This window comes from Lichenostomus cassidix, chromosome 17, assembly GCF_008360975.1.
Source record: "Lichenostomus cassidix isolate B80296 chromosome 17, HeHo_3.0, whole genome shotgun sequence".
NCBI lineage: Eukaryota > Metazoa > Chordata > Aves > Passeriformes > Meliphagidae > Lichenostomus > Lichenostomus cassidix.
The window spans coordinates 32,354-60,212 of NC_139497.1; the positions used below are offsets into that span (position 1 = coordinate 32,354).

General features: G+C 37.8%; 1 protein-coding gene across 3 annotated transcripts; it reads left to right on the forward strand.

Annotated features, from left to right (window-relative positions):
* GARNL3 (GTPase activating Rap/RanGAP domain like 3) lies at positions 1-27,718 on the forward strand. 3 transcript variants are annotated; one of them, XM_085076618.1, is made up of 29 exons: positions 1-207; positions 1,725-1,794; positions 3,111-3,185; positions 3,762-3,861; positions 4,290-4,408; positions 5,108-5,172; positions 6,554-6,617; positions 6,876-6,902; positions 7,306-7,381; positions 7,973-8,071; positions 8,624-8,727; positions 10,153-10,261; positions 11,608-11,653; positions 12,254-12,360; positions 13,071-13,192; positions 13,858-13,962; positions 14,302-14,376; positions 15,292-15,403; positions 16,142-16,240; positions 17,200-17,316; positions 17,991-18,163; positions 18,473-18,631; positions 19,236-19,302; positions 20,662-20,769; positions 21,192-21,310; positions 21,532-21,667; positions 22,749-22,967; positions 23,268-23,379; positions 24,097-27,718. In XM_085076618.1, the coding sequence occupies exons 1-29, from the start codon at positions 152-154 to the stop codon at positions 24,251-24,253; spliced, it is 2,997 nt and encodes a 998-aa protein (XP_084932744.1). In that variant the 5' UTR covers positions 1-151; the 3' UTR covers positions 24,254-27,718. The 3 variants fall into 3 exon arrangements, with proteins under 3 accessions (XP_084932744.1, XP_084932743.1, XP_084932745.1); XM_085076617.1 differs by lacking the exon at positions 7,973-8,071 and having other exon boundaries at positions 13-207; XM_085076619.1 differs by lacking the exons at positions 1-207; positions 1,725-1,794; positions 5,108-5,172 and having other exon boundaries at positions 2,237-3,185.
* The last annotated feature ends 141 nt before the right edge of the window (positions 27,719-27,859 follow it).

Below are 27,859 nucleotides of genomic sequence, written 5' to 3' on the forward strand. Positions count from 1 at the left end.
GGCGTATGAGTGGTTGTCGGGCCGGGGCGGACGCGCGGAGCCGTGCGCCGGTGTACCGGGATGTGCGCGCGGAGCTCCCGGCGCCTCTCCCGCGCGGAACGGAGCGGCGGGAGCGACGCCGGAGGGGCGAAGCCTCCGTCTCGCCGCCCGCATGGACCTGAGCAGCGCGGAAGGAGCGTCCACCCGATTCCTCGGCCTCACTCAGCGGTACCGGAGGAGGGGGGTAAACTCGGGTGGGGCGGAGCGGGACGCGCTGCCGACCGGCGATGGTGGAGGGGAAGGCGGTGCTTTGCTTCTGCCGACCGGGGGCTGGAGGGGCTGCGGAGGGAGCGGCGGTGGATGCTCCCACGGTGCGGGGCGGGTGGCCCTCGGGCGGCCCTCGGGCGGCCCTCGGGCTAGAGGAGCGGCGGAAGCCCCCGACTGCAGCCGTCTCCCTCGATGATTAGCTGGTGCTGTGGACCGAGTCGGACGAGCGTCTTCGCGCTCGCTTTTGCAGCGAATTCAGTATTGCGCTCGTGCGAGCGGATACCGCGGGGATATGGCTGCAATTACACGATTGCTGAGTGCGTCTGTACTCGTGAAGCTTTCTTATATATTCTTAAATTAAAGCACGTTGGCCGATACTACCAAGTGAACATGTAAATGGTAGAGAGAACGGCAAGCCCAAGACGCGTGCGGGCAGGCTATGTCCTCCTGATCACACGGGTGCAATCTGCAAACTCACCCCCTTGTGCCACTGCCCTCGCATCCCGCAAGTAAAATTCTTCCCGGCTTTGGACTTCTCAAACGCGAAACTTGTGATTTGACGCTAGGATCCAAAAAAAGTATAGGTTTACCTTAGCAAATGCATTTCATCGTGCTTTCTGGTTCAGCTTTCAGGACTATTTTGTAGGACTTTATGTTGAAACAGCCTGAAGCTACTCCGCTTTCTTCTTCATTAATGCTCATTTATGGACCTGTAACCATGTTTACAGAGAAATGTGAAAGGGAGGTGTAGTATACCGTAGATGCTGGAAAAAGCCTTGTAAGCTGGTTGGTTTCATTCACATCAGTATACATGAACCTACGGTTAAACACTTTAACATGGAAGTAGATTTAAATTATTAAGCCCGCATAATCTCAGTCATTGATGAACTACCTTCTTCCTTCTTCACTCTTAACACTTCATCGAGGTAGGACAATCTAAAACTCATAACTGGAGCAGCACTTTTTATTATATACATAAGAGCAGGACGGAGGACAGATGTAATTCAGTGAACACAATTTTTTGCAACGGTTGATTTTAACGACAGCTATGTTTTTAATTAGCAGTTGTGATAAATCAAAGAGTTGAGTAAACTCGATCGGTAAACAAGAATCAAGAGCCAAAGATTGAGTTAGATAGTGCAGCTGTCCTATTTTAAGCACTAACTTCACATTTTATACATGGTTATGAAGCACCACCCACTTTGGAATTCATATTGCATCAGGGCTCAGAATTTGATTTAATCACAGCTTTTCACTCGGGTCACAATACAGACATTTCCTTTGGAGTATCATGAAAGCCAGACTGCAACAGATGCTAGAGATTACACGTGCTATAAGAAGTGTTCCCTGCGGCCGTGAGTTTATCTGTTGTGAATCTCCTTCGGCAGAAATTATATTTTTTTAAGAGCGGGGTATAACGTTCCGGGATACGTAAGGCCACTTGGTTTGCGTGCGCTGAATAAGCATTTCTATTACAGCTCCGTCTCTGAAGATTTGGGTTGCAGACGCGGAGAGTTTAGCAGAAGGCATTACGGATCTGTGGAGCTCGTGAGTTTATGTAGCCTGTCTTTCAGTTTGTCTGCTTATAATGCGTGCCGCTAATCCTTCTCCTTTACAATTTAAAAAGATTGTATATCGTTTGGAAAATGCACTTTCAAAGCTGGACTTGACACTTACAGCCTAGCAGAAAGCAGCTTCTTAATACATATAACTCACACCTGCGATAGGAGATCACTTTACTACCTTCTTTATTAATATTTCATTACGGCATAATGGAAAATGTTATATAAATATTGTGTTTACCTACACACTGAATTGAGCCCTTTGCCTCTTTGAACCTAAACGTGGCAAAACATCACAGTAGCATTTAATGAAATACCTGCAGTTATCTTACTTATACGCTTTATGCACGCTCACGTGTATACCTAGATATGTATGTCGGTTTATATGTGCGTGACTCGTCACAGTGGGAGAAGTAAGAATTAGGATTTTCAAACACTTCCCTACGCTCTGTCACTTACCATGAATTTTCTTCAAATTCAAAAATTTAGTTGCTACTTCATTTGTCTCATATGTAATTTTCTTGGCTGTGAAAATTTCTCTGCAGTTAAAACTCTGTAATTCTGATTACAAGGTCATAATTAAATTACATTAAGTTACTGTACAAAAGCAGGAGTGGACAGAAATTCACAAAGTGACCTCCAGCTCTCTTTGTATGGGAAGAAATCACTAGTTTTCTGATACCTATACTTCTAATTTTAAAGCTTGTGTGTAGTATATTTGCTTACATGTATGTCACGTGGGTGTAAACTGGGGGCCCGGTTACTGGAAGGTGCACTGCAGGAAGAACAGGTATCTTTCTTTACTGTCCATGCATTCAACGTAACAGGTGCAGTGTTTTCATACAAAAATGCTGCTAAACTGTTTTCTACTAAGAGACTCATTCCTTCTACTTTGAGTCTTTTGATGAGAAAAAGAAAGTTACTAGTGACTCTGAATTCACAGTAAGCTCACGTGAATACTCTTGGTTTTGGGTATTTTTCCTTAAAATTCTACTACCGCTGTATGAAACTGTGTCTCCTTTGATGTACAGATCTCTGAGGGTTCTTGTTGCCCTTTCAGATCTCTAAATCTTTATGCTTAACTCTTCTTGCTTCAGGTTTTCAACAGTAACCTGTAATTCATGCCTCATTACAGTTCTTGCTAGGTCATTCCAAACTTTTGGTTCGATTGATAAAAACTACATGGGTCCCTTCACAGTGGAGAGTAAGGATGCCTGGAACAAAGGAAACAGTACTATGCTTTGACTGATGATCACATGGCTATTTTTGGAAATAGAACCTCTGTCTTAAACTCTCTTATAGCTTATATCTAGTGATGCCGATGGTGCCATTCAAAGGGCCGGACGCTTCCGTGTGGAAAATGGCTCCTCTGGTGACGTAAGTGCCTTAAAATACTCGTCAAAAAATGAAAAAATTAATTCCTCTACACTTGCTTTCCACCGTCAAAGGGTGTATTTGCACTCGGTTATTAAGAAAGAGGACTTGTGACTATTCCAAAACATGAAACAATGTAACAGTTTAAGAGGAGTGAAATGGTCGTTTTTTACTGCAGACTTAGCTCCTTTTTCTAGACTATCCAGCCACAACTGCAAAAAATGAAACCCGAAAGCAATAATTTCTTAAACTCTTAAAAATATTTGTCTTCAAATTCCGCATTGAAGTACCTTCTTTTCGCTGACATTCTAAGATGTGCCTGATCCTAGTGGTGTGGTAGGAGAAGACTTAGCTACTTAGAGAGAAATTAGAAAAAAAAGGTAAATGAGTGGGAGAAATTCTTATTTCAGCTACACACCAACTGACTTCAGAAATTTAAAAATCCTGCCTGGCTTTTTAAAAAACCACTGTACAGCTACAATTTCAGGTGAATCAGTCAAACTTGATTTGCTTTTGCCTATGTTTTCTAGTTTTATTGAACTTGGCATTTAATGCAACAGTCTCCCGATTCTATTTCAGAATACAGACTACGCTCCGGGTACGTGGCACAGAACAGATGTGCATTTGGAAAACCCAGAGTATCATACAAGATGGTACTTCAAATATTTCTTGGGGAAAGGTAATTATTGATTTGAAAATGGATTGGAATCTGGATCAATGAAAATGTAATATACCTCTGAATTGTTCCATATTTCAATATGGAACAAGAAAGTGTGATATTCCTTTAGTATTAATACGTTTTCTATCCTGTACAGAAAACAAGTCACTGTTTCATGTGTTATTCACCAGAAAACAGAGGATGAGTTTCTAAAAGGAGTAAAGCTCCTGCTAACGAAAAGGGATGCTTTTAAACCCTTCTCAGCTTTCAAGGATGTGCCTGTCTCTTGGGGTCGTTTTTTACACATCTGTATATAAGTTGTTTATGCAGACAACTATACATTTATCCAAATCGAGGCACGGATTTGCAGGCGTCTTTCTGAGTCTGCATATGAGCGGGCGGTGCATCATCTTGACGGTTGATAGTGCTGCTTGTTTTGCTCCCGACAGTTCATCAGAACTATATAGGTACAGATGCAGAGAAGAACCCTTTCTTTCTGTCCGTCGTACTGTCTGACCAAAATAATCAGCGCGTTCCTCAATACCATTCCATACTTTGGAGAAAAACGGTAAGAAACAAATACTTAACTACTGCTCGGACTTCTGCTTGTTTGTTTATTTTGGGTATGTTGATCATAAGCTTTTCCTCCTGAATGCCAATATTTATTACATTTTTTTCATTTTGTGTAATAATAACATGTCATTCCACCGTAGTAGATAAAGTTCAATTACGTTTGCAGATAACATTACAAAAAAATCTTGGATGCTAATCACTACTGTCAGGTTTTCTCTCATTGTTCTAACAACTTCTAACAACTGCTTTTTTTTTTTTCAATGATACTTAAATTGTTCTTGATTATGTCCTTTGATAAGTTTGCACAATGACTTTATACTACTTTTAGTGTTCTCTTGTAAAATGCTAAGAAAATAGGCAGGTGTGATACTGGTTTCACTGATACCATTGTGTTATTTTTGGTTTGTTTGTTTGGTTGATTGGTTTTTTTTCACTTAATGTTCTGTGACAGTCTTCTATCCAATCAATTCCATTTAAACTCTCCTACAGGCATGCATGCGCCGCTATTTCTATTTTTCAGCATTTGTGCCTTTTTTTTTTCCCTTAAAGCAGTAGTAAATATAGCTAAGTAAAAATACCTTGGTTTTCTTCTTTGTTTTTTTTACTTATTCGCTTTTCTTATTATTATTCCTGTTTCAATGTGCCGAAAAAGGAGCTATATCATGTAATATATAGCAGATTTTCTTGATTACAGGGTACTCAGAAAATATGTCTCCCTTACAGTCCCACAAAAACCTTGTCAGTGAAATCTATATTAAGGTATGTACTTACAGATAAGTTACCGGTTTAGGTATTTGCCTGTATACCTTTTCCAGTAACTCGGAGCTCATGTTCCATGGTTTTAGAGATGCCTTTATAAAAATGGTAAAAACAGTTTTGCAAATCTTTACCCTTAAAGGCAGCAAAAAGGGGTTTTAAAGCCTGTTCTGGGACAAGCAAAGAGACAACTTAAAATCAAGAGAAAAACTTAGCACGTTTTCTTCAGCACAAGGACTGCTTTCAGGTTCTTTGGGAAACAGGTGCTAAGCAGAACTCCAGTGATTTAGGAACAATACCTCTTAAAATTAGATAGACAATCAACTGACCTAAGAAATACTGGATTTTGCCTAGCAGATATTGTCTGACACTAGCAGGAGGAAGCAGGCAGTTAATATAAAGAGAATTATTTCTTCACCTGATTGCCTTCATCTAAGTCTTGCTACAGGTGTGTTACATGCAGCAAAGCTGCAACAATTCCTGCTCTCACCTACGGTTTGTACGAGCGTGCTTGTACTCTGCCCTGCCTCTTTTGTGGCAAGAGACAATATCAAAGTGAGCAAACCCTACACTATTTCTATTTCTTCGAACGTTTCAATTACATTAAGTGCCCCCTTCAAACTCCTACAGTGTTGCCTTCAATAGTGTTCCTAGTTGTCTGTATTGCATTCTCTACTGCCATAAGTAGCTGATTTTCCACACCTACCCAGCAGTCACTGAAGTATCTCTCCCTAACATCCCTTTCAAACCCAGCTTCTCCCTCCACTCCACCTACATGCATGTATTTCGTCAGGCGTCCCAGCGTGGAGAAACTTTGTCATCTGCTAGCTAGGGTCGGAACTCTGGGCCTAAAACACCCTGGCGTGTTTCATCCTGTGATGCTCTGGTATTCTATAGAAGAAAATTGTGGTCTTGCTTCTGACCTTGTTCCCAATTTCTGCCGGGGTCTGTGCCGCGTGCGTTCGGTTGCATAAATGTCGTCTCCTTTTCCTGCTTCAGCTTGGAGTGAAAACTCTTCCCTGACTATTTTTTTTTCCTCATTTTTTCTTTCACTTGCCTTGAATTATTTCAGAACAGAGAGAAGTAAACAAAAACTAGAATCACTTATTTAGCCTTTGTAAAATGCTCGCAATGATTCTGTTTAAACAAAAGTGAGGGGTGATGTAGTACAGCTCTGTACTCCGTAAGTAAAGAAATTTTAACAGGATCTGCACACATGGTCTTACTAATTTCTGTTTTTACAATACAAAAGAAGTTTAGGAAGTATTGCAGAGGCTCTTCAGATGATTCATTTTGAAACTGGTAGTAACTGCAGCCCTTTGGTGGTTCTATGTTGAAATGTGCTCTTGCCCTTCTGTAAAGCATTATTTCATTTGCCTTTCAGTGCTATGAGTCTGGATAAATTTGAGAAGAGCCCAAGGGAAATTTTTCATCCTGAGATACAAAAGGTAGGAAGTCACTTTTTTGGTTGGGTTGTCTTTCTCTATTAATTATTAACATCTGGAAATATAAGTAGTTCGTTATGAATGCTACTACTTTTTTTCTTCCAGAAGCAGATAATAATGATGACTATACATATTACTATTTCAGTTGTCTTCATCCATTCAACTTTTGGTCTGTTTCAAATCTAAACTTAAAAACACAAAACTCTCTTCCTTGCAGAATCTTTAATGCGAGCATACTAAAGATACTGTTTTTCTTTACAGGATTTATTGGTTCTTGAAGAGCAAGAGGTAAATGTAAACTTACCACTTCTACTTCACATACCTGTTCGGTGAATATAGCTTTGTATTTGAAATGCTTGCACCGATGTGCTTATGATGACTTTGAAAGCCTATGCTGATTACAGTAAATCGTGTAATGTTTTTGGAACGTTGCATCAAACATCATTTTAAGCACCGACTTAATATCTCATTTTAGTATACCGCCTAATTACATTCATACTTTCAAGCTATACTGTAGAGGGTTAAAGGTTAATTATTATGTATTAGGAGATTATATAAAATGTATGTTTGGATGTGTGGATCTATACAAAGATACGTATATAAAAATCCTCAGAGCAAACTGTTTTTTGTTTTTTTTTTTTACATCTTCTGTTTGTCTGTTTCTCTTACAATATTTGGCTTCATTTCTCAGGGATCTGTGAATTTTAAATTCGGAGTCCTTTATGCTAAGGATGGTCAGCTTACAGATGATGAAATGTTCAGTAATGGTGAGCTTTTACACCTTTTTCCTAATTGTTTTATTCATCTGATTTAAAAAAAAAAAAAGGGCACATAGTGCCTACAGTTGAAAGCAAGATGGGAAGTAATGGTTATATGAACCTGCGCTTCTGGGTCAGGTGAAACGTTGTACCGTGCGACATTCTAACTCCATAAAAAGTTGCTGTAGGAAGCCTACTATTACAACTTGAAGGACAGTGAAATCTCTTCTCTGGAAATAAACTGTGGGATGTAACATTTAGAAAGAAAAAGCAGTCGAGAAAGGTGACTCATTAAATCACTGCTTGTAGCTCTTTTGCTCTTACATTTTTACGGCGTGATCGCATTCTCCTACACGCTCCAACAACATCGCGTGTTAGATAAAGAGGTCGCTGTTTAATGCATGTGATGATGCCTGTTCTGCAAGACTGGCATGCTCTGTCTGAAAAGGTTGGAAGGATTGAATGACATGAAAAGAAAATAATTCAGCTAAAACTTGTGTCCTTGAAGCAGGACCTCTTTCCTTACTTAGATTACTTTTAATGCATGTTCTATTACTACATCTACGCTTTTTTGGTAACATTTCTCCCTCCCACATGTAGAAACTGGAAGCGAAAGCTTTCAACGATTTTTGCATCTCTTGGGGGACACGATTACTTTGAAAGGCTGGTCAGGCTACAGAGGAGGACTGGACACTAAAAGTAAGAACTCATCTGAAGTAATAAAAGGGATGTGGGTCTGCGCTATAACTGTTTCTTCTTGTTGCATGCCCATATTGTATATATTGTAGTTATAAAACGATCCAAAACCAGACTTCCTCGTGTGCGTACTAAGTGCTCTGCCTCACCAGGGAAGAGTCAGGTCAGATTAAGTCACTGGCATGGAATGCAGTTGGAGAAAAGTATCTCTGACGTGTGTTATTGAGGTGAACGGTTTCATTTTAAGCTGGAATGAGGTGAACAATAACCTGACATGTTACTTGCTTCGTGATAGTGGGACATCGTGGCTTGAAGATGCATGTGATTTCGGGAGGCTACATGAAGGATGTCATAGATTTAAAGTGTGATTATGCAGATTACTTGCAAACTTGGGTTTTGGACTCACGTAAAACCTGCGGTGTGGACGTTTTCTAAAATTGCATCAGATAAAAAAGGATAACTTCAGAAGATTTGCTAGAAGGTCTTGAAATGCCGTTTGGTCTTCGGAAAAATTACAGGATGTAAACCTCCTTAAGATGTTGTCTTCCCTTGCAGATGATACGACCGGAACCTGTTCCATCTATACAGTTTTTCAAGGGCATGAAATTATGTTCCATGTTTCAACCATGCTACCGTATTCTAAAGAGAACAAGCAACAGGTACACTGTTCTCTCTTTTTTAATTACATATTTATTTGTTCAATCACAAAGTCCACAACTTTTAAAGAAATAAAGGATTTCTTGCCTTGTTCGTATCTTAGAATTGTAAATACTGAGACTTTTCCTTTCTTTTTGCCCTCAGTATTCTACCTAGTGCTGAAAAATTTGGGGTGTTTGTTACAAATACTGCATCCTATCATCTGTATTAAGGTACAAAACGTACTTGTGAAGAAGATCTAAGTAGCTTCACACACAAGGGATGGAGTATTGTGGTGTTCAGAAGACTTGAACTTCACTCCACTACTGTAATTATTACCTCAAACATTTTCAGAAAACTGGAAATTAGCCTTGTGTGTGGATTGCAGGAATATTCACATGTGTAACACACAACTCCTACTCAGGTAGCAGTTAGTGTAGCTTGAAAGAAATTCCCCTTGTGAACATTTTAATGGGAGGAACCGTAAATAAATGCTGTCGCATACTCGTACGTGACATAGATGGATTCTGGAGTACTTGTTCAAATATGCTGCCATCCATTGCTGAAACCTTTCTTTCTATTTATGATGAAAAAAATACTTTATAAGCATGTGCATTTATTGCGTCATACATCCATACGTCATACATCCATAAAGATTTACCTACATCACTTACAAATTACTTTGTTTACTATTTATTATGCATTCTTACAGTTACATAGTTAGACTATATAGTTAAAATGTCCTTTTTCTATTTTTATGTCAGTTTTCTCACATTTTTCCTTGCACTGATGACAAGATGACACAAGAGAAGAGAAGGGATTTTTTTTTTTGAGAATAACTCAATACCACAGTTTTTTGTCCTTCCATTTCAAGCAGTAGATCTGCTTTTTTTGAATGCTAGAGGTTCCATGCCTGATTTCTGAATATTATTTATGAAAACTATGAATGCTTTTCCTAACTTGAATTATGCAGTATCTGCTTTTCTAGATCCTGCCTTGTTGTATGCCCCATATCATTGCCAGTTTACTTGCTTATAGTTAAGTAATGATTTTATATTATCCTCAGTCATGCTGACTGTAATTTTTCTGCTTGCAGTTTAGGAAGATTGTTTTATTAGTCTGTCACAGAATGGCTGAAATACTTATATCTTGTAAGTCACTGTGTATTTTTTTTTGTTGTTGTTTATTTTGTTTTATTGCTTCTTCTCTCTTCTCTTCTCTTCTCTTCTCTTCTCTTCTCTTCTCTTCTTCTCTTCTCTTCTCTTCTCTTCTTTCTCTCTTTTCTTTTCTTTTCTTTTCTTTCTTTTCTTTTCTTTTCTTTCTTTTCTTTTCTTTTCTTTTCTTTTCTTTTCTTTTCTTTTCTTTTCTTTTCTTTTCTTTTCTTTTCTTTTCTTTTCTTTTCTTTTCTTTTCTCTTTTTGCCTTTTTTTATTTTCATTTTCTTTCCAGGTAGAAAGGAAGCGACATATTGGAAATGACATTGTCACTATCATTTTTCAAGAAGGTGAAGAGTCTTCTTCAGCATTCAAGCCATCTATGATTCGCTCACATTTTACACGTATCTTTTTCCTGACATTTCCTAATGATTTTTTTCCTTTAAAGATTACTATTGCTTTTAATTATGGCCTAAGTTCTCTCTGCATCGTGTTTTTGGAAGTGAAAAGTATTTTAGAAAGACAGTTGCCTTCTTGCATTCCTTACCTTCAGTTGCTGGACTACGAGTCCCCAAGTCCACAGTGTCAAACAGTGTTTGATAAATCCCTTGGAAGATAAGGTAAGGGCAAGAATGTGATTTTTTAAATTGTGTTTTCCTTGAAAGCATTCATTTGTATCATTTCACAAATTTTATTTTATACCTTTTCAGAAAATATAAATTCAGAAATGTATTTATTTTAGTTATGTAGATTACTTTGGCTTTAATTGTGGTGTTTCACAGAATATTGCCTTTTAATTTTTAGATGCCATTGTCACCTTTTCCACACCGTTACCCACATATCCTCCAGTTTTTTGATAGCCTGTGTTTTCACACTTCTACTTGAAAACATTGCAAAGATGATATAATTCCCAAAACCAGCGGTCAATCTCTTGGAATTATCGTGGAGTCACACTAGTAATCTGTAGACCCCGATCTGGCATCTATTAGACTAGATGGAATGGAATGAGGAAAAATGGATGAAAAGAAAACTCTAATTTCTATCTATATTCTGTTCTTGAGTTTTAAATAGTTATCACAAAGCCTAAGACTTCTAGACCTGGTTCTCAGAAACGCTAAATGTTGTTAGAACCCTCTTGCTAGGGATGAATGAAAAATGTATAGACATTGAACAAAATAATGCAAATTTTAGATATCAAAGGAACATAAATACTAAGAAGAATTGTTTGCCAAATCAAATTTGTCTGGTGGTTTGGTTTTTTTTTTGTTTTTCCCCAGATTTGCCTGAATTTACAAATCGAGACTGGTAACACATTATTGTGTACTTGCACTTTAAATAATTTTCTCTATTTCCTTACAATTCCATCAGCTAAATTATTTTGTTGGAATCTTCTCTTCAGTGGAAGCTTTGGTATAAACACAGTTCAGAGTCAATACTTTTTTATCAAGTAAAAGAATTTTTAATCCCAAATATATCAAATACAAATAAACCACAAAATTCTACAGTGTGTCTTGGGCAGTGGTAATAGCTTGATTTTTAAAACTGTTGATCAAACAGTATAATTTTTGTATAGGACCTTCTTCATAGACAGTAAAATCTGTGTAGTCTACAATTTTTTACAGATTTACATTGACTTGATTACTATATTTTACTTTGCTTAAATCTACAATGTACTGCAGGAAAACAAAAGTGTATCAAAATACACGTGAGCTTCATAACAACTGGATTAACTTCCTTAACTCCATGGCAGATATTTTTGCTTTAGTGAGATATAGTAAGCACAATGATAGTTACAGGTAGGTGCTGATTGTAACGCGTAATTTCACACTGAATTTCTGATGGTTTAGAGAAGATGGGAAAATATGTTGGCAACGGGAATACCCTCTGGCATATGGACGGGTCCACCTGTTCGTAAAACTAAATTATTAAAGATGTGCTTGTAACATTCGGACCTGGTGAGATCGATGACATGGTAAACTATGGGGATAACAAACGTTAATTAATGCACGTTATGCTGCAATAGCCACAGACTACAGATCCTTACAGGTATCCATTCGGGTGTTGCTGAGCAAACTAGTTCGTCCTTAGGGATTTTGATTGAATACTTGTGTAGTTGAACATCACGTACTTAAAACCTGACTCAATTTTGCATATTACTGTGTTTCTTCGACATACCGTTAAAAATAACTCCAGTGTTAGTTTGTGTAAAGGAACCGTAATTTTGCTCTCTTGAGTAATTCCAAGTAAGTCTTTTTTGTTAGACCCTTGTAAGTTCTTATATAAGATATACCCAGATAAGTTTCCTTTTTTTTTCCTTACGTTCTGAACAGCATCTGTAAAAAACGTAGCGTTTGAATGTGACTTTCAATGTAGATAAAGATTTGTACTTTCAATAGGCTGAAAATATTTTCAGAAGAAAGTGTTCCTCTCTTTGGGCCTCCCCTTCCATCCCCACCTGTGTTTACAAATCACCAGGAATTCAGGGACTTTATGTTGGTGAAACGTAAGTCAGATTTTCTTTCGCTAGAAATGCTCTTTTAGTAAGTGCGCTAACAAATTCAATTTTGCGATGCTTAAAACATGTACACGTTTTCTGTATTTCTGTATTCTGCTGATCTGTGCGCAACTACTTTTTTTCAAATCTGTAGCGTAGGTGGGATGTCAGTTCCATCAAACCATTACACTCATTCATTATTTAGTAACAGAAGGTGTTCATTTAGTAGCTCTGAAAGCAGCAGTTCTTCTGAATGTATTCTTAAAGCTGCTGAAGGACACCTATGCAGCACTTTTTAGTTCTGTAATTATTATCTTTCAGTTCCCTTTGGCCTATATTTGCCGTTCTAAATCAGCAAGGAAGAAATCTTTGAGAATTAATCATGATGATTGCAGTTAGATGATTACCTCACAGGAGCTTGACGGATAGCTAATTTTGCCTATTTAACTTGTTTATTACTTAAATTGATCGGCAGTTTGTCTTTAATTTTTATTACTTAGATATTTATTGTGATGCTTTGTGGAATTCTTATCTTACTAATTGTTTTCCTTTCTTCCTAACTTAAGAAAGAGTTATTCACTTAAAAAAAAAAAGGCAAAAACGAGGCAACTCTAAAGTGATAGGAGCAAAGCTAGTCTTTTGATACAGAGGCAAACGAGAGTCAGTGGAGATTGTCAATGTTCATTTCTATAATAGATATTTTTTCCATAATATTTTAGTAATAAATGGTGAAAAAGCCACCTTGGAAACACCAACATTTTCTCAGAAACGTCAGCGCACTCTAGACATGCTGATCCGCTCTTTATACCAAGACATGATGCCTGACCTACACAAAGTAAATGTAAGTCAGAAGTTTCTGTATCCCTCTAATTGTCCTGCCCTGTTCAAAGTAGTAGTTTGAATGTTCTGTTACTTCAAAAGACAGTAATCCTAGTGAGCACTTAATTGCATATGACTAAGCTAAATAACCATTAACATGTACCTTCCTTTACTGTTCTGTGAAAGTTGACAGACAGTGCCTTCCACATAGGACTCTTCACCAGGTGTGAGGAGAACTATAACAAAGTCATACTTTGTGTAAGCTTACCTGCAGCGAGGGAATAAGGAATTTACATACTGCAAATGCAGTCATTAGTCTAGGCACCGTGAAAACTGCATTTATTCTGTTACGAGTAAATTTGGATTATGTTTACCCCTGGATAGCTATGAGGTAACTTTTTTTTAAATGATGAAGACTTATTCTTATGGTGATTCTTAACCAACTAAAAATACGTTCGGTACTTCTAAAACTAACGAGGGGCTATTTTTTCCACCGCTTTTCATTTCTCTGATCCACATAGATCTGCTTAAACTTTTTTTCCCCATATATTCATGTGGTATGATTGTACAGAACATGACAGTGGTAAACTATGTCAAATGGTAAGGCAAATTGCTCGAGGGCTGAAGAGTTGCAATTTCTCTTTTTTTAGAAGCTAAGCAGTTAAAAAGAGACATTTTCTGTTTTAGAACGTGCTCAATAGAAGGTCCTTCAGTGATGTGTTACCAGAGTCCCCAAAATCAACACGGAAAAAAGAGGAAGCTCGACAAGCGGAGTTTGTTCGGCTTGGTCAGGTAGGATCGGTTTACAAGGTATGCAGCTGTGTTTACGAAGACTGTGTCGCTCCTTTTCTTAGACTTTGATCAGCTTGCGGTCATGTTGGGATTTAATGCTGTTTTCTGTGATCAGAAATAGTTTTGTAGTATTGCATTATTTTAACTTACAATAAAGTATTTGAATATTTTTTGTTTTGTTCAAGGTACAGAATTCTGCTTCTTTTTTCATTACTTACAATGGCATAGGAATTCCAAACCGGAAAAGCCATCTAGTCCTAAATTGTCCTTTTTATGTAGACATTAGCTCGGGTATTGCTGACAAAAACTCAGTTTAAATAAAACATCTGTTTGTATTAGGCACTGAAACTGAAAACCACTGTGAAAGGGGATACCACAGCTAACTTGGCAACCACAAGCTTTTGTAAAAAGGAGGTGAGTGAAACTGTCTGAGAAGTTATGAAGCATTCGGCATTATCTAGTATGCTGTCTATTTATTTACTTCTGTAATTAGATGCTGCAGCAGAAAAGATGAGAGGTACAGTGTCAAAGTGATTTTGCAGTCACTATCAGATTAATAAAGGATGAGCCTGGGGGCAGAAGCGCTTCTCAAGTTAAAGCAAGTATGGACAATTTTATGACTGAGAAAATTCGATGAAAGTGACATCTTCCCTCTGCAATCATCTTTTATTTTAAGTTCAGCAAGTTTAAAACAAAATTCAGTTGTGTTTTCATTTCCTGTAATACTAGATTTTGTTTGAAGTCATTAGGGAGTGAAAAATGCAAACTGCACTCTTCTGCATGTGTTTTCTATACAGAAGCTTCAGAAGTGCTTCTAGAATTTCAGAGATTCCAACTAATATATAAATTGGGAGAGGAGGGGCAGGTTCTGGGAGGTAAGTCCAGAGAACACAGGATGGAAGAACAATTTGGCAGAAAGGCAGTTTTATCTGTGCCGCTTGCTAGTCACTAAACATCACCGACTGAACCGTCAAATGTAAGCGAACCGCGTATGCGTGGTGGTACGTATGTTTTAGGTATATAGGTTTGGGTTTCTTAAATAAAAAATCTGGAGTGAGGGTTGCGGTGAGTTTCAGCTGCATGTGTTTGAGTTCTAGCATTTCAGGTACTTGTCTTATGCTTACTAGTATCCAAAAGAAAATTGATACAGATATTCCTCTGCAAAAAAATGAATTTGATTCTGATATTTCAAATTCAAACAATATACTGTTTGGAAATGTATCCTGCCAAAAGCATTTACATGTTATTGCCATTGTCCATCACATTCTGTGTCTGTATGATCTGTATTTTTTAGTGTACTTAATATGTATCCCTTATGTTACTTCATAGCCTTGGGAATCTCAGTCTTTCTGCAGTAATTTTCCTCATGAGGTTGTCTGTGCAGATTCTTGGGGCCAGTCCTTGCTGGTTTCTACAGATGCTGGCATCTTGTTAATAGATGGTTAGTAAATGATCTAGTGTTTTTATGTCAATTTTTATGTATCTGACCATTTTCTTGAAAATGTATGTTCATAAGCTTTGTTCAGGTGTCGGTAGGTCCTCACCTAGGGGCATAGTTAGTAATCCAAGTTAAGTTATTACATTCATGTAACCTAGTTGCAAAAATTCTCTCTGTGCTAGAATCAAGCCATACTGAGGGGAGCCAGTGTTAATGAAGATTTCTGAATGTTTTCTTATTTCAGATGTTGTTTTCTTGACCTTATGAAAGAAAACCATAGGAGGTGGCATCCACGTTCGAGAAGTGTCTAAATGGCTTGTCTGGTTTTCTTAGCCCCTGATGATAGGGAGCATGAAGCCAAGGGCTTATGTGACAGTGAAAGCGTACTTCTTCCCTTAGCACTGATATTTCTACTTTGACCCCTTATTATCCTCTGTGTGCTGTGTAAGGCCAACAGGACTGAGGGAGTAAAGTTAGTTCTTGTCCGTAATTCTGGAACTCACCAAAGGAATGTCGCTTTTCGGTTTTGGTTGCATAATCTGATTCGTGACAATAATAAAACTCTCCCATGAGGAAGTATTGACTATGATGCTGTGGCATATATAGGAGCTTTGTGCAGTTTTTTCTTTTCCCCCTCTTCAAGAAAAAACCCAAGACTTTTATTACAAGAAAGACATTGTTCACAACCGGCAATTAGCAAATTTTAGTAGGGTTTTGAATACATACGTGTTTCTTTTTTAGATGGTCAAACATTGGTGCAAGTATTTGATAAAACTCTCCAAATAAAGCAAATGAATGTATTGGAAGCTCTGGATCTTTTGATTGCCCGAACAGACAAAGGTAGGAGAGGTCCCTGTTCTTGGATTCTTGCATGAATCTGGCTGTTGCTGAGTACGTATGTCTTACGAAGCAATTGTGTCTATCAGCAGTAAGTATATTAGATGCTTTCTTTAGAATAAGGGAGCACATACAGCAACTGCTGTTACTTTGTTAAAGCCTGGGGAAAAGGGTAGAGGTGAAAATACCTAAATGCTCATTCATGCGTTCTTCAATGCAAGCCTGAAGATGGTCACATTGGCTATGGCCACTGTTGGAAGTCAACATTCTTTGCAAATATTTTCTTACTGAATTATGTTTCTTAAAAACTACTCTCAAGTTGGTAATTCCCAACTGCAGATAGTAGTGCATCATTTGATTATTTGTTTTGCATTTAGGGATTTTTAGATTCCACTCATGTCTATCTTCGTGGAAAACAGATTAGTTATGGAAGTAGATACTGTATACTCTTGGCAGCTGGACTAATCCTTGAACCTAACTGGCCCATCCTTGAAGAACTGATAAGCAGAACCGATCTGTATCATGAAGGGTTCAAACTCTGTAAAGGATCCAGTTATCATTTGCTCAGCTGGATGGTTCCAGCTCTTAAAGTTAAGCCTTTTACTCTTGCGCTGTAGTTTATATCTGTTACATTTTTGTGATTTTGCAAGATTGTGTATATTTGCAAAATACTGTCATCTCACAGTCTGGAAGCTTTCAGATCATTCTTTGGTGCAGCACCACCTAATGGGAAACTCAGCTACTGTACTAAAGGCTTAGGTTACTAGAATTGTAGATCCTAGAGAGTTCATAAATCTTTTGTCCACACAGAGAAATTATGCTTTCTTTGCTCTGTTATGCTATCTTTGCTTATGCTATCTTTGCTCTGTTTCTTAGGTGCTAGTTCTCTTCAAAAGTATTAATTTCAAACTACCGCTGTCTTTTTTTTAACTTGTTTTTTTCCGGTTCTCTTCATACATCAGGGAAAGACTCTCGTCTCCTTGTCTTCAGACTCAGTGCTGTCCAAAAAGATATAGAGACCAAAAAATTGATAAGAAGCAAATACGACTGCAGAGAAAATAAACTGGAGAGAACAAAAGGTGATGTTATTATCCTGTGTCAAAAACATCCACTGTGGTATGATGATGGTAGTTTCCCAGGGGCTTATTAGCTCTATTTATGCAGGTGTAGGTGTTCACCTTTAGTTTTTTCTTGGGTCAATCGATTCAAACTTCGTTAAGCTTATATTTGAAAACTAGTCTAGTATAGATCAGCATGACATTTTTGAATGTTGTAAAAATGCCATGTTACCTGGCAATTGCTGCTGATGAAAAGATTTAGAGAAAAAATAGGATTTCGGGGTCGATAGGTATCGGAAGAATTTTGTGGGGGTGTTAGACTGGAATAAAGCACAATTTAAGTTGGAGGAACACTAGCAAGTCTTTGTTAAAGAGTAGTGCTTAGATTAGTTTGGGTGTTGCCAATTTTCTGTTTAGACATAAATGTTCCCTGGTCTTCGAAAGCAAGCTGTTTTGGAAAGCTGGAACTTGCAGAATAGGGACAATCCATGTACTTAGGAGTAAGGGTAAAAGTACATTTCTAAAGTCGTAGGCTTTTGTCTTTTTCTAGAAGTTGATATTATCCTACTGAGGAGTTTTTAATTCTCTGTTGCCAAGTCATCCATCAGAGCCCTGTTGTAATAATCAGACAAATGCAGAACAAAAAAATCAGACCCTCCCCCGACCGCTTAGATTCTAGAACATTATTCCCTCAGGCTGCCATTTGTATGCCATTAATACTCACCATGGAAGTGAACTGAGGATTGTTGTGGCCATTCGGAACAAACTGCTTCTCGTCACGAAGAAATACAATCCACATGACGCTTTAACCGGCACGTCTCTGCTATCATCTCCTGAATCTCCAGTAGAGGAGTTCCAGTACATCCGGGTATGTGTAAACTAGTTACTAATTATCTTAACGCACTGGGCAGGGTTCAGCTAGTGTGGGGAGTGGTGTGGAAGACAGAGGATGAATTATCATCTTCCTGAACCTGCACACAAATAAAATTGAGAAGCCGTACGGCGGATTTCAATCACATACATGCTAAAGAAATCTTTCAGATTTTTTTAGAATTGTTTCTGCTTGTTCTTTGTTATGTTTCTGTGCTTGAAGAACAATCCTTTAAAATCATGGAATACCTGCAGCACTCACAGTAGGAGCTTGAAAAAGAGAGTAATTCCATTGTTTACATTATAGGAAATATGCCTTTCTGACCCTCCAGTGGTTATGACACTGGTGGATGGACCTACTGGAGACAGTGACAATATGATCTGTGTAGCATATCGGCATCAGTTTGATTTAGTCAATGAGAGTACAGGGGAGTCCTATAGATTGCATCTCGTTGAAACAAACAGGGTAAGTTTTTTTTGCATCCGTGAAACTTCTTTTCATTCATTTGGTGGTTCTTGATAAGTTATTTTCTTTCTAAATTCTAAATATTTCTGTTTGGATCTGGTGATGAAGACATGCTCCTGGGATGGTTGATCAGGTGTAAACCTCTACGCAGCACTGGGAATGTAGGGGTTTTGAACCAGTCATTGGTGTATCTGATCTTTTTGCTAGTCATTATGTGCATTTGAAGATCACTTTTTGAAAATAATTATCTTTAACATACAATGTTGATTCACAACTTTCTGAAATTATCCTACTTCCCAAAATTTATATTGATAAATGAGTTATATAAGTTTTTATTGGTTTACACTGTGGTGTGGTATTGAATGCTCAGTACTGTACAAAACCAAATACAAAAGAAACTGATTTTCATCCTGAGAACATCCTGAAAATTACATCACAAAACAGGTTATTTTTGTACAATTATTATTTCTTTATCTTTTTTTTTTTTTTTTTACCTGTGGTTGTGCACTTTGCCAACTGATTGTATTCCTTGTTAGTCACGACCCAATTGTAATAACCACAGTATCCTCTGACTGTTTTTTAATCTTTTCCGTTACAATTGCAGGTTAATTTTGTTGCAGCTATTGATGTGTATGAAGATGGTGAAGCTGGTCTACTGTTGTGTTATAACTGTAAGTGTTTAGGAAAGGCCAAAAATGGTAATAGCTCAATCTGCATATGTAGATCTTCTTTCACTGGAGTCTAGGTCTGTATTGAAAATAAATTTTAGTGTTTCATGGAGAGTTTGTCAAAATACATTCTTTTGAACTTACGTGCATGTTGGAGAAACTAGAAATGCAAGTATTTTAGTCATACTAGCTGTTTTATAGATGTGAGTCTCTACATTTATAGATGTTATCATCCCACATAAGTTTTTTTTTCTTCAGATCTAGCTTATTCTATAGGTAATTACACAGTTACCAGGTGTTTTCAAGACTTGTATAATTTAGCATTTCATCCCTTTTTCCTTGTCTCCTGTCCCGTTCTGTCTTTCTGCCTTTTCTTCTGCCTACTTCTTGGCACTGTTGCATTATTTCGTGTAATTTTCTCGATCTCCATTTATAAAATGGCCTTGGATGTAAAATCAGGGGTTAAGGGGTTGGAATGGACGTTACAAATCATCCCGTCCCAACTCCCCTTCCCCTGCCATATGCAGAGACGCTTCCCACTAAAGTGTCATAAAGTCATAGTTGTTTACCTGGAGCCCCTGAAACACTTATATGAGCTTGTCAGGAAAAAACACGTGATTGCAGTTGCATCTTGTCTTTAAGGTTACTTATTGTTTGCTGATATGACTTCTCAAGTCATGACCTTAAATAGATGTTTGATTAGCACTGGGGCGTGTGTTGACACTACCTTCCTGGTAGTGGAAGATTCCACTTTATCTAGTTCTATCTATTAAAAAATTCAGAGTTACATTGCCAGTAAGAAGCTGTATAAGACAGCATTCATGTCTGACTCATGGGAAGATTGTTCATTTCAGAATCATGGACTAAGAGCAGCTAAGAAGTAGGTTCACAAGTTATATGATTCATGAAATCTTGGTTTTTGTAATATCCCATGTGCATAACAGTCTTCAAAGAGTGTAAATTACGATAATATATGGCTGCTTGAAGGGCAGAGAAGTACAATTCTGCAGACTGCCTTCTGAATTTTTCTTGCCTATTCCTCTGTCAGTAGAAAAGTAAGGGACCTGAGATAACCTTTGAAACAGTAATACTTACTTTGTGAAATATTACAACTTATTAAAATGCAGGTCTTTTATTTTGGTCTTTCCAATGTTGTGTTCACAGAGAAAGCAAATTTTGCTTATTTGTTTAGCTATAGAAGGACTTCTTCATGAATGTTTTTCTACATTATTTCTACATGAATTCTGCGCGGATGTGGGCATGTGCTTAATGTCCACCCTTCTGCAAAATCTACCTATAAAACGGGTGTAGGACACTTACAGGGTAAAGTGATGGATGCTTCTTTTTTCTGTTTTGTTACAGATGTTTGTCAATACAGAAAGGTATATCCTTTCAGTGGAGGTTCTCCGCTGGTCCAGCCATCAGCTTATGACTTCCACTTCAGCTGGAATCAAGTTCCTTATGCTGTTGGTAAGAAAATACCTCTTTTCACTCGATTTTTGCTAGGTTTTGTTCATTACTATTTTGGCCTACACTTGGCTTTTAGTGGAATTACAGTGTTCTAGGAATAAGCATGTTACATTCGTGATGCCACAAGCTAAGTTTCTGCATATGATATCTTTGGAAAGTGGAGCCTTGGTAGCAAGCACATCCTTTGCTGAACTTTTTTCCCTTTCTCTTCTTTGTGTTTTTCATTTTCCATTCACTCTACCAGGCATGGAGACTGAAACTTTCTTCAGGCTTGATCTAGCTCAGTGTCTATCAGTATGTTAGACAAACTTCTCACGTGAAAGGAACATGCCAGAAAGGGTCAAGAACAGTTTTCACGGAGCATCCAAGACACTTTTACGCTAACCATTTTTCCTTGCCAAATAACTTCTATTCCATTGCAGTCTGTGCTTTCCCTTATGTTCTCGCCTTCACTACTGATTCCATTGAGATCCGATTAGTGGTGAATGGGAACTTAGTCCACACAGCAGTTGTGCCTGAGCTTCAACTTGTAGCATCAAGGGTAAGATGAAGAAAAATAATGTTTTACTATTTCTGTGATATGTTGGGATCTAATTAACATAAAAAGTTGCTGCCACCAACCAAAGAAAGACTGAAATATGTGCTATTTGATCTGCAATAACTGTTCATCTGTGTGCTCTTTGTCTTTATCAAGGACAAAGAAAATCAGAGGATGGTTAAGAAAGGTTCACTGTACTAATGATAAGTTACTTGTCATTTCAGTCAGATATCTATTTTAAAGCTACTGCTGCTGTAAGTGGATCATCTGACAGCAGCTCTAAGGAAAAGAGTTCAAAGACTTCTCCTCAAACACCGACAGCTTACGAAAAGCCAGAATTTCCTCTTCCTTCCCTAGAAGGTAATGTGGCAGCTTGAATAATGATCTCTACTCATTCCAACAGCTATCACATCTCGGTGTGGCTGATCATCAGTAAAGAGCATTAAAAAAAGTGAGTTCCTACCTGAAAGACTGGAAGATAAGAGATTTTCTATTTTTCAACATGTGTAAAGCACTTGACTGCGCTTTTGCACTGAAGTATCTTTTCTGAATATACGCTAGCAATGTTCTGAAGAAATAATTTCTGTAGGAAGGGAGGAATTAAGCTTCAGTAGCTTGAGGAATCTTTGGCCACCAATGTGACCGCAAGTAATAATGCAAGAAAGGGCCATAAAATTGTGAGAAAACTGGCCATTTCACATACACTATTCCTTTTATTTAAGAAAAGCTGAACGACCACTGAATGGCTGAAGCTCTTTTGCAAAACAAAAGTAAGAAGCCTTGAAAAATATTGCACAGACAATGTAGTGTAACATGATGTCAACGTGTGAACAGTCAATCTCTAGTGTAACAATAAAGGAGAAACAAGGGAACATCAACTAGATAATGCAAGACCTTTCTTTCTTAAATCTGCTGCTGCTCTGTTAGCAGAAAGGAGTACGTAATCACAATTTAAGTTTTTTAAAGGCCATACTATTGGATTGTAAGTCTGGGATTTTGATTTGTTTTTCTTCTAGGTATTAGGAAAATGGGGTATTTTGTGTTACCTAAGAGGAGGAGTCATAATTTAAACCACTTGGGATCCAGGCTCCAATAAATGTGCGATATATTAAAACACACGGGAAATACCGCACAGACTGCGGTGTAATAGTTGGAGTACCAGCCTCGAGTCATATAAATTTACTTCCTGCTTCCACTGCTAATTCATCATGCTGCCAAGAGTCAATCTTCTTTTTCTCTCTAAGTCAAATTGTTCGTATATCTTCCTTCTCCTAGCTTATTTATATTAAAAGATCTCTAGAGCAAAAAAGATCTTTGTCATTTCAGTTAAAAAGTGCCCAGCTCAACAAGTATAACTTGCCTTTATAACTTTTCATTTGGAATTACTAAGAACTGATATTATTGTGAAAGTGTAATGTTCTTTTTTCTTTCTGTGTTTCAGGTGAAGTTCCTTGCAAAAACCTGTACAAAATACCTCTCAGCAATCTGGTTGGGCGAAGCATTGAACGACCTCTGAAGTCACCTTTGGCTCCCAAGGTCATCCCTGCTACAACAACTACAACATCAAGTGGCATTGCCTCTCTTCCAGTTATGCACTCACTATCCTTGTCTCGTATGGAAATTAAAGAAATTGCCAGCAGAACGCGTAAAGAATTGCTGGGTAAACTCATTCTTCGGTGTTACGTATCAATTGCCAAATATATGCTTTTTAATCTTTGCACCATCACAGGTAGGTTTGTAACATGCAGCTAGTGTTAATAAACTATTAAAATAAAAAAAGGAAACTGTGAGGAAACATTATTTGCAAGAAGTATAGCCATTGTGTGATCATGTATAAAATGGCCATATTCTAAGCCAGGTAGAAATAGTTAATAATGGAAACCAGGAACAGATACCTTAACATTTTCATGAATGCTTTATTTTCTGTTGAGAGTATTAAGTCTTTTATTTCTTTATTGAGGCCTCTTGGATGAGCCTATACCCAAGACAGAAAGTGCACAGAAGCTAAAGAAGGTTTCTCGAAGACAGTCAGACCCCAAGCAGGGAGCAGTAAGATCAACTAGTAGTGACAGGTAAATATACTGACTTTAGAAAAGAGCGTAAGTTAGACTGTAAATATTTTCAGATTTGATTGCTCATGCATATTGCAGTTGGCATGAGGCTGACTCTGAGACCTTTGTATATCCATGTGCATTTCATGCTAATGTGTTTGTTAGAGTGTCTGAATAATGTACTTATTCATTGTAATGAATGTAATAATGTACTGAAACAATTACACTTTTTGCTAATGTGGAGACCTGCTGCAATTGAGCCTATTAGTAAGATTTGGACTACTGCATCTGCACTGGGCAGATTCTTTTGTTGTTTTCTTCGTATGCTCCTGTTGCTATTTTCAGAATAAATTTTGTGATAAAGTACCATAGTGTTTGTCTGTTTGGCACTGACCCCAGTGCCATTCTCTTGTTTTCAGTGTTTCCATAACATGTGTTTGTTTAGAGTACTGGCAGAATACAGACAAGATACAGGAGACTGAGAGTAACAAAACAAACGAAAAGTGTCTTGCGGTGTAAAACTATATTTTATTTATTTCCCTGTTTGGAAATTATCTGAGTGAGGTGCTTCATTAATAGTGCCTTTTGATTATTTTTAGTAGGGTGAAACAGGATGAGACTCAGTTGTAATGGTCTGTATCTGTCTTTAAGATAACTTCAGTGAATCTAGAAGTAGCTATTGTTCCTTCCTGCCCTGATCTGTGTGTATTTTAGTAATTTTTGTCTTCCTCTTTGCAGGATAATCTCAAGCTCTTTTGAAGGCTATTCTGAAAGACGTCATCTTTCCGCTAGTTCAGATCCTGATACTTTAGCAAACAGGGAGGAGAGCTCACCATCTAGCTATCCATTTCAGCTGATTTCTTTATATGATGAAGACATCATTGACTTGAAATGAAGACACTCTTAAAACCTTTCTTCCTTACTTCACATTTTCTTACAACTCTGTAAGCTCTATGGCAATGTCACAAACACTGCTTCTGGTGGTAAAATGTGGCTGGAAGTACCGGTGATAAATCTTTATAGAACCCACGTTCTGGTTTGCACAGCCTGATTTGGTGATGCTTGTATCTTTGACGTAGGTATATTTCCTCAGTTAATGAAGTATTACTTTTTGTGGCATTCTGACAGTAGGTTATCAATGAGAGATTTAAGCTGAAACTGAAGTAAACAAAAAGTATCACGTGTTCAAAACTTCTTATAATTTGAGGTACCTAAATGACATGCAGCAAAGTTAATTGCTGTTACTGCTATTATGAGTTGTTTTACAACAGTGTATGTCATGTGGGAAGAGGAATTTTATAACACAGATCACTGCTTTTGGTTTTTCAATCTTTAAAAAAATGAAACAGCAACAAAAGGGCTTACAGGCGAGGTCATTTCAAACAGTGCAGTCAGTCTTGAAATTATGCATCTGTGGTATGTTCACTGAAGAATCAAGTGAGATATGGAGATGGGGCTTCCTTTGCTCATTGTTTAGAGAAACTTGAAAACTCTTTTGGCATAAAGAATCCTTGAGAAGAGAAACTTTCTATAGGAAACACAAACTTTAAGCATATTTCTTTAAAATTGTAAATAAAAGAAACCCTAAAATACAAAAAATCCCCAAACAAAAACCCCAGTCTGGAAAACTCTTAATGTAGTGCATCTGCAGATTTTTCCATTACAGGCAGAAGAGCCAATCCTGATTGTCTTTTACTACAGAAAGATTCTTATGCAGGTGTCAGCATTAGCTGTTGTCTGTGCTTGCACCAGCAGTAGAAGTCATTAATCCAGATAGTTGTGTTTTTCTAACTGGATGCAGACTGACATTTCACGGCTAATAAGCTAGTTTTCTATGATGAACTAGTCATCTTGTCTCTTGCTATTGTAAAAGGAGAGGGGTTTATATTTAAAGTTTGTTTTTGTTTGTTTGCTTGGGGTTTTTTTTTAACCCTTTCCTTTAGAACACTTTTGCCAGGGTTTTGTTTGGTTATTTTATTTTTTCATTAAAGTGTGATGCTTCCAGCCTTTCTATATATGATGTTTTTTAGCTTAATTAGCAAGTGTTCCTTGTTCTATATGTAGAAATACTTCTGTGTCCTTGATTTTATTTCATTATATCACTCATAGGTGTGTGGGGTGAACCTTAATAAGCATCTAAAAGGAAGTTCCAGATCAAAATCTTTGCATAAGCGTGTAATTATTTTTTGAGAATGTTGTTTCCAGAGATTGTGTTACCTTACCCTATCCTTATTTATTTGGACAGCTAAGGTTTTTAAAAAATCAATCGGGAAGTACCACATGGTGCTTATTATCCTGGAAGTTGTAAACTCTTCTGTATTGAATCCACTTTTGGGGTCACTGATGGCATTTGCTTATTTTTAGAAAGCAAAGGAACCAGCTTTTTCCATGAACAGCTTTCTCAACATAGTATTTGATTTCTGGTTTGTGGCTGTTTCTGAGGACTGTACCAGAGTGTTGCAAAACTGGGACTTTGGTTAAAATGAAATTTTAACTGGAAACTTTGCTTTACCCTGTTAGGATATCAGATTTTCAATATATTGCAGATATTCACCTGTACTATGAGAGCTTAATTTAAAATTGTTTGATTGCAGTTGAAACAATATATGGAGATTTTAAAACTTGTGTCGAAGAGCATGAGCAAACATACTTATGTATCCTGAAAGACTAGCCATAGAGATGGAGCACTAGGGAGAACAAGAAGAATGAGAAGAGCTTGACAGAAAGCTTGACTACTGGCTATGATTGTGGTCAGAACACATATAGATATGGCATTTGCATCATATCCTAAACATGATTATAGAAAAAAGGGCTATAAGGCATGAGTTATTTTCTTTATCCAGAAATGCAGCAGTGGCTGTAAAGTATCATAAATGAAGACAGTGTTGGGGAGTGTGTGTGTGTGTGTGTGTGTGTGTGTGTGAGAGAGAGAGAGAGAGAGAGAGAGAGAGAGAGAGAAAGAAAGAATCTTTGAAGGTCTCTCTGTTATTACAGCATTGATATATAGTAAATGAACTATAAGGAGTACAGATATTTGATTAATGAAGCTACAAAAAGCCAGATCAGACTAGCTTCATGATACATATCTGGACAGGATGTTGGTACCATTTGAAGAGGGAAGCCCACCAACTGCATCCCCACGCACATCCTACTTGCTTTTATGCTATAGATTCACTTAATGGGTCAGGTACAAGCTGTTGAGCAGGTCACACTAGGTACTACCAGACCTTAACAGACTGTTACTCATATAGGACAGGAAGGAGATGAACCCTGGAAAAAAATTACATGTCTTCATTCTTAATGTATCCACTAAGTGTCATAACAAGGCTTTAACTTCTTGAATTTTTGCTTCTGTACTTAACCGTTGTCTTAGAGGGACACCAGATATTACTGATGTGGCAAAAGAAGTACAGAGGGATGACACAACATTTAGTTTGGTTTATATGACACCTACAGATGGTAGCTGAGGATTTACAGTCATGTATATGTAGTTTACTACCTATTTACTCTATGAGAGCAGCCTAGAATATAGGAAGAAGGCAGAGAACATGGAAATAATGTGCCAATTTTATTTGACGCAAGCCACGAGAACCAAAACCTGTGAAGATCTTTATCACATTTATTGTATCAGAAGACCAAATACCAACACAATCATGTGAAGTGGCTGGTGTAACAGGATAAACCTCTGTTGCACAAGGATGTGGTTTCTTTAAGTTTTTAGTAGTGCGATCAGACCACCATGATTTTTGTGTCTCTTCATGTGAGGAGTTGGCATTCTCTGAACTGCCTTCTGGCCATTGTTTCTTTCAAAAGATCCTTACCATTCAGACTGCTAATTAAAATCTAGAGGCTGTTGGTGGTATTGGTACATAAGCTCTGGTGCATCATTTATAAAGGGCAAGGTTCTTACACATCTGTGGAACCTCTCCTACCTAAGTCTGGTGTAAGATGACAATGCCTGTTGGAAGGTTGCTGGGATTGACAGCTGTACTCTCATTCGCTCCAGCATTAGAGCCATGTTGTCTGCCTTCTGCTTTTCCGGCATGTGCGTGCATATACTCTCTAAAACTTAAAAAGTAGTCTTAGGCTCAAATTGTAGCCATGTGCACTGTAAGCACAACCCTTTCTCCTTTCACACTGCGTGTTAAAGCTGCCTGTAGGGTGCATTCTTGATGTTGGCTGACCATCTCATGGTTGGGAGAAAAGATAATCTTTGGACTCTACAACTGTGTAAGATGGGTGTTGTTTGAACAGGAAAACTGAAAAATGTTGCTGCAGATGGATGGAATTGTTTTCATGAAGGAAGAATTGTTACCAGGTTGAACACTTGCTATAAAAGCTAGGTTTAACTGAAGGCCCATTCTTGACTTCTGGCTAAGTTTCTGCAAGAAATATTTTCTATCCCAATGTGTTGGCAGCGGCAGGGCTCTTAACTCCTTCTGGCTAACGGTATTGGTCTCCACTTCAGCACTGTGCCTTAGTCTGACTAAATTATAGGAAT

Bases quoted from the DNA above. Each gene is read 5' to 3' on its own strand.
- GARNL3 (XM_085076618.1), top strand. From the start codon at position 152: ATGGACCTGAGCAGCGCGGAAGGAGCGTCCACCCGATTCCTCGGCCTC. The intron at 5,173-6,553 runs GTATGTACTTAC...TTTGCCTTTCAG, and splicing joins TCAGTGAAATCTATATTAAG to TGCTATGAGTCTGGATAAAT. The intron at 21,668-22,748 runs GTAATGTGGCAG...TCTGTGTTTCAG, and splicing joins TCCTCTTCCTTCCCTAGAAG to GTGAAGTTCCTTGCAAAAAC.